Below are 12523 nucleotides of genomic sequence, written 5' to 3'. Positions count from 1 at the left end.
AACATGCCAGTTTTGTTTTTTTAAGAATATCCTGTATCAAATTTGATACAAATGGTTATTTAATTCTTCTAGTAACCATCCATGTAAAGCTGAAAAGTGTAGTGTTCCACTTATGCTTATCTTCCCATCGCAACTTGCATTCTAAGGTCATGGATGAAAGAACTACTGTACACACACACACATTCTTTTCCTATAAAAGCTTTTTAAGTAGTTCTTTGTACTGACTCAATGCTTTGGAAGATAAAATTAGTTATTTTAGTTCCTTCTAAATGTTAATCTAGACTGGAATACTAGTTGCACATTAAATATTGCATATCCCAATATCAATATATTAGGCTCCATTCTGCCTTTTTGGTCCTGCATGGGCATATGTCCCCTCCTCTACACCTTTCGTATACTATAACTTTACATTTTAATTCTTTGATGAAGGCATATTATTATATAATACAGCATTATTGCTATATGGTAGCAATCTTGTGTTGGCCTTGGGACAGGTTTGGCAGTGCTGTATTTCATTTATTTCTCAAATATGAAAACAAAACTGTTGTCATAGACGGAAGTGTATAAATGTGTAAATATTCTATGTAAACTTTACAAGTAATTTGCACACTTACTTTCTACCACGGAATAGTGCATCAAATGTGTGATTTTAAGGAGAAGTGTGGTACAGTAAGTCTTCCCTTTCTGATGCTCTTGGTATCTTTATGTCTGAAATTAGAAAAGAGCCTGCCGCTGATGTGTTCAGATGCCAGTGCATATGCTATTGGAATTTGTGACAAAGTGACTAACACTACATTTCCTGTGTACTCAGAAATCTCATTGAAATCATTTCACAGTGGATGAACAAGTAATGCAAAATCAGGCCAAAGGGCAGCCCTGGATTGCCAATTGCCAAGACCCAATTAATCTGAATTTCTCATCCCCTCTCTCAACAAGAATTACTTTGAAGAAGAGCAGTAAATGCCTATAGTTGCTCTATGGCAATAGAGTACTGAAGGAAATTGTTTGTAATAAGACAAGAATGTGGAATAAGATTGTAAACTTTAGTATTATAAAACACAAAATAATGTAATATTTCCTTGTAGTAACCATAATGAGTATAATCCTGAGCCTGCCACCCTCACTCATGCAAATCATTCCTGCTGAATTTATGGAGGTACTTACTCATGTATGAAACAATTGTGGAATAGGGTCCTATTTATGCTGACTAAAAACTGCATGAGAAAACTTGGATATATGACATACAAGATCAAGAAAAGAAACCCTATTGGGTCATTTAGTTCAGTCCCCTTCCAGTGCAGCAATTATCCATACAGTATATTTGCTAGTGCTTTGTCCAATCTAAATAGCAGTAGTGTTACTTCTCAAAAGTTGTACTGAAGAAAAGCCTGATTGTACATTACATACATTCAAATACAATAGATTTGCATCTTAACAAAAATGTGACCCATTTTCATGTTGCTAGGATCAGTGACACGAGAAATGATCTATGTACTGCAGTCAAGTATCAGGGGGTAGCCGTGTTAGTCTGTATCCACTAACAACAAGAAGTCCAGTGACATCTTAAAGACTAAGATTTATTTGGGCATAGACTTTCATGGGTAAAAAAACCACTTCTTCAGATGTATGGACGGTATCTGCATGTCCATGCATCTGAAGATTTGGGTTTTTTACTCACAAGTTTATGGCCAAATAAATCTTAGCTTTAAGATGCCACCGGATTCCTTATTTTTTTTCATGTGTTGTAGAAGTACTGGTTATACTATATGTTTCCAGAAGTATATTGTTTGGAAGATTATAGGTCAGGGGTAGGCAACCTATGGCACGAGTGCCGAAGGCGGCATGCGAGCTGATTTTCAGTGGCACTCACACTGGCCTGGGCCTGGCCACCGGTTCAGGGGGCTCTGCATTTTAATTTAATTTTAAATGAAGCTTCTTAGATATTTTAAAACATTATTTACTTTACATACAGCAATAGTTTAGTTATATATTACAGACTTATAGAAAGAGCCCTTCTACAAATGTTAAAAAGTATTACTGGTGCACGAAACCTTAAATTAGAGTGAATAAATGAAGACTCGGCATAGTACTTCTGAAAGGTTGCTGTCCCCTGTAATAGGTACAGCTTCCTTGTTTGAGCTAATTCCTCCTACTGCTGAACATCTGCCCCCACTGAACAAACAACTACCCATTGTGTGGTTGTCAGGTAAAATATATCAACCTGTAGGAGGGGAAAATTCTGGCTTTAATCTCTTTTAGTAAGTCATTTAGCACTTTCAAAATAGTGAAAAATGTCAGAGGTGAAAACAGTTGCATTCTTTTCTAGGTGCTTGTAAACAGAAGATACAATATGGAGGTTAGGTCCATCAATAGCTATTAGCCAGGATGAGCAGGGATGCAAAACCATGCTCTGAGGGTCCGCAGCCTCTGTTTGCCAGAAGCTGGGCATGGACAACAGATGATGGATCACTCAATGATTGCCTATTCTGTTCATTCCCTCTGAAGCACTTAGCACTGGCCATTGTTGGAAGATAAGATATGGGCTAGATGGATCATTGGTCTGACCCAGTATGACTGTTCTTTTATTCTAAACTGTAGTCATAAAGAACAGTTTGGCTTATCACCTCATATGGTCAGGCCCAACAGACGAGAATCTGAAGAACTTGAGAGTATTTATCACACTGAAGAATGCTGTCAGCCCTCTGCAAAATCTGTCCTAAAAAAAGTCATCATTGAAGTATTTTAGTACTATTATAAACCTTTGAGACAAGAGACAATGCTATGAAAAATGATTCCAATGGAAATGAGGAGCCTCAATATTTTTGAAGATCAAGGCCTCGAAGCCCAATCCTGCAAGGCCCTGACCTCATCCCAAGAAATGCTGAGTAACCTCAACTCCCACTAAGTTCCAAGTTACACTAACAAAACTACTGTTGGTACTATCTTACCACTACAGTTGTCAACAGTGTTTCCCTTTGTCTGGGTTGTTCAACATAAATATTTTTAACGCTTCTGATCTAATCTGAATCAGCTCACCCACAGAAACATATTTGGCATCTTATGTATAGATGTTTTCAAATACAAGTGGCAAAATTCATAATGTGCATGCAAAGAATAATTTACATTTTGAATCTTAAACTGATGTCACACACAACCCATCAATCACAATTTTACATACAAAAAAACTAAGCTACATAGATTTAACTCAGTGGCAAGTCATTGGTACAACTTTTGTGTATGGTTTCTATGTAGAAAACACAGAACTATAATACTTCTCATGTAGATTATGTATCCACAGGAAAAGCTGGTAAACAAATACTTTAAACTGAATGCAAAATAAGCAGTCTACTGCTATTAAAAGTTACCTCAAAGCCTTAATTTTGTAGTTGATAAAATACATTACAGCTTTAAGATAACAGCCCAATGAATCAAATCCAATTGTACAAAAGTAATGAAATTATATAAAAAACCTATATTATTCTGTTAAATATCCCAACAACATAAAGTAAACAAGCTGCCACCTACACTGGGGAAAAAATAAGAATATTTCTCTTTCTACAAAACATTTAGGGAGTTTCCCCTTTAATAATGAAGTTTAACCTACTAATATAATGATCCAGAAATGACATAAATAGAGTAAGAATTAAAATAAAATGTAATTGAAAGACATTTTGAAGTATGTTCTAGACATTCATATTCCAAGATGCAGAAATAAAACTTAGTTGTCCCTAGCTTTGTCTCTTCAGTCCACTAAGCACAGTTTGACAAACATCTTTGTTGAGTATCAGAGGGGTAGCCATGTTAGTCTGGATCTGTAAAAGCAGCAAAGAATCCTGTGGCACCTTATAGACTAACAGACGTTGCATGTCATGCATCTGACGAAGCGGGTATTCACCCACGACAGCTCATGCTCCAAAACGTCTGTTAGTCTATAAGGTACCACAAGATTCTTTGCTGCTTTTGTTGAGTATGTTACACGTACGTTCCTCTGAAGTTCAGCATATTTTTTAAAACCCCGGACAGATTTTGCAAACATGATTTTGATATCTATATGCTTGAATTTCTCATCCCTTCTATCCCATAAAATGCAGCAATCAATGGATTATAAAAATATGGTACGGGAAGTGTCATCTCACAATTAAAATTTCATTATGTGCAAAATGCAGCCGTTGAAGAATGATACCACACATGCTCTTCTTGCGTGACCCTTTCAGTCAGGTTATTGCTTCTGTCTAGAAAACCTGGATTTTCGCAAGTGGAAAACTAAGCCTGGGGGCCATGCTAGTTATTTGAGTAGCCTCAAATATGTTTGCCCATTGACATTTGAAGTTGACTTGTTCAGGTCCATTAAAACATGGGCAACCTTAACACCAGGATTGCTATTCTTAGGCCCTTCTCTTTGGCCTGGCATTTTTATTGCATTCAGTCTCTTATTTCTCTCCGTGGGAAAAATAGCAAACCTATCTTTGCAGTCTCTAATACAACTGCTATTGTTCGTTTAGGAAACATGCTGGGAGCCCCATTACAGTCCCTCTAAATCCTAGCGCTATCTTCATGTGTCCCTCACCATCCTGACAAGCAAATTCTCAGTAAACCACCCCCAACTGCGCAGGCAGCAACTTTGCCTGCCAGCTGCTGCCCTTGGAGAAGCTCAGTGGGCAAACTGGACGCGGGGGGCTTGTATAGTTGCTCGCAGGAGTAGGTTAAAGCCCGCGACGCTCCCAACAATTAGCGCCTGGAAACCTTAATAGGTTCCCCAGTTTCCGCGCAGAGAGAAGCCGAGACACTTTCTGCGGCTTAATTGTCTTAATAGTCAGCTTCTAACATCACATTGTTGGAGAAGTTTCTGATTCTAAGGGACACTAATTAGCTTTAAATGATGCTAAATACCATCCCTACTGTTGCAAAAGCTTCTCTGGGGCTTTTACAAGAGACTAGCATTCCGGTAATTTAAAATCACTTTGTTTTCTTCTCCGAGCTGTTAACCGTTTGGAGAAACACTGACCCACAGGACAACCACGGGAAAACCTCCCCCCACCCCCGACCACCTCCCCCCGTTTCTTCAAAGTGCCTTTGGCAGTGCACAACTGAAGCAAGTAGTTCAGCTTTTCTTCTCCCACACCGCTCAGGCTTGGCTGCCCTTAAAGAAAATCCTCTCTTAACAACGTGTCAATGTTACATTCCTCCACAAAGGCAACTTCTATTAGAGGGGCTGGAAGCTTGGCTCCTAGACAGGGAGCTTTGTGGCCATGCAGAAACCAGGGAGAGAGGAAACATTTCCTGCATTAAAATGCAATAGCCTGGCTCAGTGATTCATGTCTGTGCAGGGGGCAAATTCAACCCCTCTCAAATAGCTGCACTCGAGCTCCAATTTCCAGCCAGGCGGCGGCTTTTCTCCTTATCTCTAGAGATTTCTCTGTTTTGCATTTCTCATTTGATAACTGTATTTTGACCTCACGTGTATTTCTTTCCCTGCAGCTTCCAAACCACGGCGTGCCTCTAGGATCTTTCTTTAATAAATCAGCTTGCCCTTGCTTGTATACCAAACATTGATAGGACCAGAACACCAGGTATTAAGAAAGACGAAAAAGGAACTTAGACCCTAATTATAATTGGGTGGCTGCTCTGATGACCGGATCCACAGCTTCCGGGCCTTCCACGCCCTCCCACTTTGCCAAACTCAGGTGATTAAGATATCAGCCGCGTCTTAATAGCACACGTGCAAAGCCATCATCTCCCCTGGAGCTGGGGCCGCCCCCGTGCGTCTCTCTACTGACCAAGGGAGCACATGGGTGACATTGCAGGATGCAATATGTTTCCCCGAGCCATAAATTGAGGCAGAATTTGCTATTCACTTGGTACTTGTACTGCGCAGTTTTGAGGTCAGACCCTTGTTGGCGTTTAGGGTCCTGGTACTTAAGTTGGGTTGCCCGCATGCCTTTGGAAATTTCTTCCTTGCAAAGTCAAGGAGTAGCATGAAAGGGAATACGATTTTATTGCTGGGTGGTTGCAATAAAAGAGGGAGAACTGGCTCACAACGTGTCCGCATTATTATAAGTGACAGCTTAAATCCTCATTGAAGTATAAGCTATCTTTTAGTAGGAATCAGAATTGTATGCTGGAGATGAGATTACATTTAAAATAACATCCTCCCCCCTGTAAGTGGTTTGAGGATATATCTGCAGTTCTCCCTAGCACTTTCGCGGGAGCGGGCTGGAGGTTAGCGGACCCCACAACTAGTGTAGAGTGGAAGTCAGATACGTTTAACTATCAACGAGAGGCAAGAGGAGAACCCTAGATAGTGATTTGAGATAGAAATAGACCTTTGAGACCCCATTAGAAACACCTACCTTCTTTTGGCGGCCGTTTAGCTTCTTTGCTAAGGTTGCAGACCTGGGTAGTTTGCAGCTCCTGGGTCAGACACCCCTCCGTCTGCTCATTGAGAGGCAGCACTACATTGCTGAGCAACACCAGGGACTGGTCGTCTATTCCCCATTCTCCCAAATGCTGAGGGCAGGTACATTTTGTATACATGATCCCACAGGACTCAGTTCTCCCGTTCTCGGATTTCAGGCAGTTCTCTAGCCAAGTGCATAATACATGGCAACCAAACTGGCTCGGGCTCACCTTATTCAACACCAAAAACTCAAAGAAGGATTTTTGGTCGTCTTCCTTTTTGTGTAATCCTGGGAAATCGACGGGATAGACCCGGCGTATCTGAATAAAATTCTTATCATATTGCAGAAATACAAAAGCATTCTTGGAATCGCAGAGCTGCATTATAGACTGGTTATTTTTTAAAAGTTCCTTTATTTTTTCATGGGAAAAATGATCAAACTGATAAGCCAAAAGAGAAAAGTTGGAGCAGCTGAAGTCCTTTTTGGAAAATTTCAGGTAAATACTATATTTGGTCGGATCTGGATTTTCCAGCGTCCAAGTGCAGTTTGTAAAGTTTTTCGGAAACATTTCACTTAGAGAATACGATCCATAAATGACCCCCTTCACCAGCGTGGAACACCAGAAGTCTTGGGCAGCATTAAATCCAAACATAACCAGTAGATAGGTGGAAAATATATAAATCAGCAAATTACGAACAGCCTTCATCCTATGTCATTTGGCCTGTAGAAAATGAAATGAAATAAAAATGCAAGTAGAATTCTTCACGCATTGAAAATCAAACTCCTTCCAATATTCCAGCCAGCTGTTTTCAAGATTCCAATTAGAACCCTCTTCGAAAAGAAGGGCAAGTAATTTTTATTTTTTAACACAAGGAAATTGTTTGATGCTGTGTGAACAGCGCCATCACGTGGCCATCACAACAGTCAAATTCCCTAAATTCAAATTTAAAAAATAACATTTATTAGATTATTAAGTGGAATGCCCTCCGTTATCTGGCATGTATTTGGCCTGATCTGGAACTATTAAATTTAGATAAAAGTCAGAGACTTTCATCTGGTGGACAAGAAGAAGGAATATATATATATATTTTATTTTATTTTATTTTTAAAAAAGTAAATCAACAGCCTAGGCACCGTTTATATATATGCACAGAATTTCAGCAGACCAGATCAGAAAAGCTGGTAACAGCTGTTGTTACATATTATTTTTTTCTATTAAGTCTGAGAAGTAATTGTGATGAATTACAGTCATAATTTTAAAATGCACAAATTATTATTTGCTACAGATGGAACATTATCTCCCATATGTCTACATGCCTCTGCAGTGGCCACCTGGTATACAAAGGTCTCTGTAAAAAGAAAATCCGGAGAGGAAACACTGAGATTAATATGTGTTAATAAAATCTTGAAATCTTGAAACCCTGACACCCCTATTGAGACCAATAATTTTAAAAACAATCATTTAAATGTGATATAACCTCTTGGAGTAGATAACGTTGATAAGTATATTAGTATTTATAACCAAAGGAGCTGTATAGAGAGCAATGCTATAGCAGGACCTGTATAACAGGACCGAACTGAGCCTCTAAGTTGCCCTTTATTAAGAATGTTTTGTACAGTATGGTTATCTATTGTATTTTGCATATATACGCTTGAATAGTGAAAGACAGATTACATTTTCTCTGCTAGTATCTCCAGCTAAAGCTTTTATTGGCCCCCTCCGCGGAAACAGCCTTCATATCTTCTGTTCTCTAACAGTGGCCTAGGATAATAAAGTGAACCTTTGGTTATATTTACCTCTGTTATCCAAAAAATAAAACTTCAATGTTTTCAGCTTTAACCTTTGAGAAGTTGCTTATCTCTTATCAATGAGTGTCTTTTCGCTTTCTGTTTGCAAGTGTGAGCAGACAAAAGTGATGCCAAGTTAATTAAAAAGCTCTTTAGATTGCAGCCTCTTCCACTGTTGCTCTGTAAACAGAGACAGACATACAGACACATACACAGTTACTGAGTTTTAACGTGTGTCTTTGCCTAGCTTTCATCTCCCCCACCAAATGGCAAGGCATCTTTCGTCCCCCATTGCATAACACAGAAAAAATCGGTGGATTAAATTCCCTGTAAGAGATTTTTGTATTTCCCAGATTATAACTCAAACTCTAAATCTTGAGATGGGCAAAGCAGCACCAACTCTAACCCTATTTACAGCTGCGGTTTAAAACAAAATCGGAGCTGCCGCCGGATCTGTCCAAACTATTGGATTTTCCCTTTTCCGAACATGCATCTCACTGAGTAACAAATTCATCCTTCTGGAAATAAGGTCGAGAGAGCGGTTAACGTTTTTTAAAATAGAAATGAATAGGCACTTCTGGGAATAATTTCCTCTCTACAAAATTTGCTGTAGCACTTTGCAGGCAATGTAGCCCTGCGCAGTATTATTCAGGATGGAGTAGGCGTTGAAAGCCAATGTGACAATAAGTGTCTAAATTAGGAATTCTACCCATGAAAAAGGATTAATATTATAATCTGGAGACCAAAGACGGTTTTTTTCTTAATTATTTTAAAATAAAAGCCCCTGACTTTTCCTCCTGTGCAATATTTGCACTAGAAAAATAAAGACGTCCGCAGTGCTAGGCTGTTTTCCATGAGGAAACCAAGTCTAATAGCTATCATTTTAGTTACGTTTGTTCATGCAAACCTACTGAAACAAAATACTACTTTAAATTATCGCTCTCTGCATGAATAGGCAGGATTTCATTTTGCGTACAATAGTGCTAAATACAAAAGTGAGGCTGCTCTGGGAAAGCATCAGGCACTCAGATTAAATGATCTTTCTTTTCGGGGGGGGGGGAGGGAGGGATAACGGAGTGTGTGTGTTAAAGAACGGCCACCAAGGTTTAAGGTTGCCCATTTTGGAAGAAATCTCTTTTGCTGAAAAGCAAACAGGCGGTTAGTTTGGATAATCCCCAGCTGATTTTCTAGGTGACACTGTAGTTTGGTCGAACATAGACGGCGCCATCACTCCACTTATTTTTTCCCCAACAGAAGACCTACTGACTTCCCTTATTTTAACTTCCTATTAAGCTAAGATTCCCCCTCCCCATAAAATTACCCCAGCCATGCACAAACCTCAGGTTTTCTTGGTCTCGCTGGAAATTACTCTCAGGGAAGCAGACCTGTCGCAAACCCGACTTCTCTAACTTTTAAACTGTAGGCTAGAAGTAAATGCAGAGATAATTCTGCATGTGTAGGCTCTCGCTATCGTTCAGCAACAGCCTTGTCCTCCTCCTCCTCCGCCGCCAGCTCCTCCTCCCCGGAATCCCGAGCTAACCGCTCTACAGTCATAATCCCTGGAAATGGGAAATGGAAAATGCCCCTGGATACCCTTACCTTGCACTCCGAAAGCTGTCAGGCTATTTCTCTAAACCACTAGCACCACAGGCACACGTCCCAACAACAGCGATGGAGAGATTCCCCTTCTGTCGGATGCACCGTTTCCCATTTTCCCAGGCTCAGGTTCAAACCCAAGATTTAAAGGAGAGAAGAAGAAAGGGAGGGGGGAAAAAAAAGGCAGAGAGGAAACCCCAGCACGCGCAACGCTCTGGCTCCGGATCCACCAAATCCACCATGTGAAGGGGAAAAAAAAAGCTCCAGACCAGAGATACTGCAGGTGGGGATGGCCCTGGCTGAACAGCGAAGATTTTTTTTTTTAACTTGAACTAAAGTCTAACGCAACGAACCGATCCGCGGAGATACCAGGCAAGCGATGAGCTGAGAGGAGACCTCCAGGCTACTGCTGCCCTAACGCAGATGTGGTGGCGGGTTTGGGCTGTTGTTATTATTATGAATACACTTATTCTTATTCCTCTTTTCTCCCTGCTCCTCCTCCCCCCTCAGGTACTGATGGACGGACAGCGGCCGGGGGAAAAAATCCTTGGCTGGTGATGTCGGCAAGCAGTTTGGATGCTGAGTGAGGAGGGAGTACAGCGGGAGAGAGATAGTAAAGCGCTGCGTGTGTGTTAGGAAGAGAGCAAGTCAGTCAGCGTGTGAGAGAGTCTGTGTGTGCGCGCGCTCCCGTGTGCGCCTGTGCGCTCGGCTCCCCGTCCGGTGGGGTGTGCGCGCCCCGCTCTCCCCCTCCAGCGTGTGGGGGTGCGGTGCGGGCCCCGCTCTCCTTCTCCGCTGCGTGTGAGCGCGCGCGCTGCGCGCCCCGCTCTCTAGCTCCAGCCTAGGGTGCCTGTGCGCGCCCCGCTCTCCCGCTCCAACCGGGCGCTCTGCTCGCCTCTCTCCTTCCTCAGTGCTGTGTGTGCGTGTGTGAGAGACTCTCCTCTCGGCTCCAGCGACCGGGCTCGTGGTGCGTCTTGCACGTCACGGCTACTCAATACCAAGCACGTCCGAAAAACGTTATTTTCTGCGGCTGAGAGGTTTTTCCAGCCTCGGTTCCCACAGCTGGAGCTGGCTGCGACCGAGTGTAAGAGAAACTCACAGGCTGGGAGGGAGGCGAGGGGAGGAGGGAGTAAATCCAGCACTTGATCTCCTTCCTCTTGTTCTTTCTTTTAAAGCACAACCCCCCTCCTGCCCCCCGGAGCTGTCAATGTGCCACCGCGATGCAGATTAAGTGATATAGCGCTGCAAGGAAAACACATCTCCTCGCTTTCAAACTGCCGCCTGCCTCTGAGTGGAACAATAGCAATTTTCTCAGCGAGGCTGCAATTAACACCTTATTTGTTCATCGCCAGAGATAGGGCGCCGGTTGGGATCACATTAAATCGCTCAGCAGGGCGAGAGACTCTGGGAAGCGGCTATTTTCTCGTGATTTTTTTTTAAAGTTCCATTCTAGCGCAGCTGGGTTGTGCTGGTGGCTGCGTTCATTGACGATTCCCGAGGGCCGCGGTAGGGGATGGCGGGCTGAGTGGGTGGGTGTGCTGTCAAATGTCCGAACAGCCCCATCGTTAGCTGCCCCTTGCTCAGGCTGGAGTTTGCAAGGCAATCGGTCAAATAGCACAACTGCTGGAGGGGTGGGGGTCGGAATAAAGGAGAGTTGTGATAATGGGATTGTCTTCTGATCACCCAAACACCTGCTTTGCTGGTGTAGCTAAGTAGAGTTGAGTAAGCTGTTTCCCTCTTCTCCCCTTGTTTCTCTCCCGTTCTCCGTTGGTGAGCTGGGTTATCCTTTGGGTAGAGCTCCGGGGTGTCAGTGAGAGAAAGGTGCCTTATTTGCGACATCAGATATTTGGTATGATAATAGAGGGGTTATATTTAAATAAGTTTTAATACCAATCCAGCCTCTAACTTGAATACTTGTTCTGTAGCTATCACACACCATTTACATTCTGCAAAGGGAACAAAGCATTTCTCAAAACGGTGTGGTCCTGCTACATGTTACAATCCCACTCAGTTTGAAAGTGTATTTGAAAAATGCCTGGTTTTAGATGTACTCTCCGCCCCCTCCCCCGCCCATGGAAGGAACATGAACAGAAGTTTAAACTTCTGGCCACCATCCAAGCCAATCATTTCTTAATGCAAACAGGTTTTTTTCCCTCCCTCACAAAAGGCTTGAATTCAAACAGTATTGAGGTATACAAACATGAATACTTTATACCATTCTCGTAAAAAAAATAAAGTGCAAGGTTTGCATGATCTACTCCTTGTATTTATATTTTTATGAATTTTTTCACATACAGAAAATATACCAAAATAGAAGGATCATCATCACACACAAAGTAAATAAAGACGGTAAGATAAAGGGAGGGGAGGGTAAGCTACATGTCTATTTTCAGGGTCTACATTAATCATAGACCTCAAAAAAGTCAGCCCAAATTGCTTTGAATTTTTCGGGCATTCCCTTTCTGCAGGATGCCAGTCATTAGTTATCTGCGCGGTCAGCCATATCGCTGAGCCATGCATCAATATTTGGTGGGGATAGATTTTTCCATTCTTGCAAGATTAGTTTTTTAGCGACCAAAGCTGCATGTTGGAACCATGCAGCCCTGCTATCCAGTTATCTCCAGGTATCAGGAACATATCCAAGAATGAAAATTAAGAATGAGGGCTCCAAATTAGCATCCAATATCAAATTGGTCCTTTGACCCACCTCCTACTAGACATTTTTTGAATGATCTACTCCTATC

General features: G+C 41.8%; 1 protein-coding gene across 5 annotated transcripts in view; it reads right to left on the bottom strand.

Annotated features, from left to right (window-relative positions):
• ADGRB3 (adhesion G protein-coupled receptor B3) overlaps nucleotides 1–10847 on the bottom strand; it is a 641000-nt gene extending 630153 nt beyond the window's left edge. The window contains exons 1-3 of one of the 5 annotated variants that reach the window (XM_030555672.1): nucleotides 9786–10846; nucleotides 8196–8366; nucleotides 6351–7119 (exon numbers count right to left, since the gene is read on the bottom strand). In XM_030555672.1, the coding sequence (XP_030411532.1) occupies nucleotides 6351–7104 (754 nt within the window). In that variant the 5' untranslated portion in view covers nucleotides 7105–7119; nucleotides 8196–8366; nucleotides 9786–10846. Of the gene's footprint in view, nucleotides 1–6350; nucleotides 7120–8195; nucleotides 8367–9524; nucleotides 9595–9785 lie in introns of those variants that run through there. The other 4 variants (XM_030555674.1, XM_030555671.1, XM_030555675.1 and 1 more) reach the window with 4 other exon arrangements.
• Between the last annotated feature and the right edge of the window lie 1676 nt (nucleotides 10848–12523).

Source organism: Gopherus evgoodei, chromosome 3 (genome assembly GCF_007399415.2).
Source record: "Gopherus evgoodei ecotype Sinaloan lineage chromosome 3, rGopEvg1_v1.p, whole genome shotgun sequence".
Lineage (NCBI taxonomy): Eukaryota > Metazoa > Chordata > Testudines > Testudinidae > Gopherus > Gopherus evgoodei.
The sequence above is the reverse complement of the archived record's forward strand: the minus strand, read 5'-3'. Positions and strand labels throughout refer to the sequence as shown.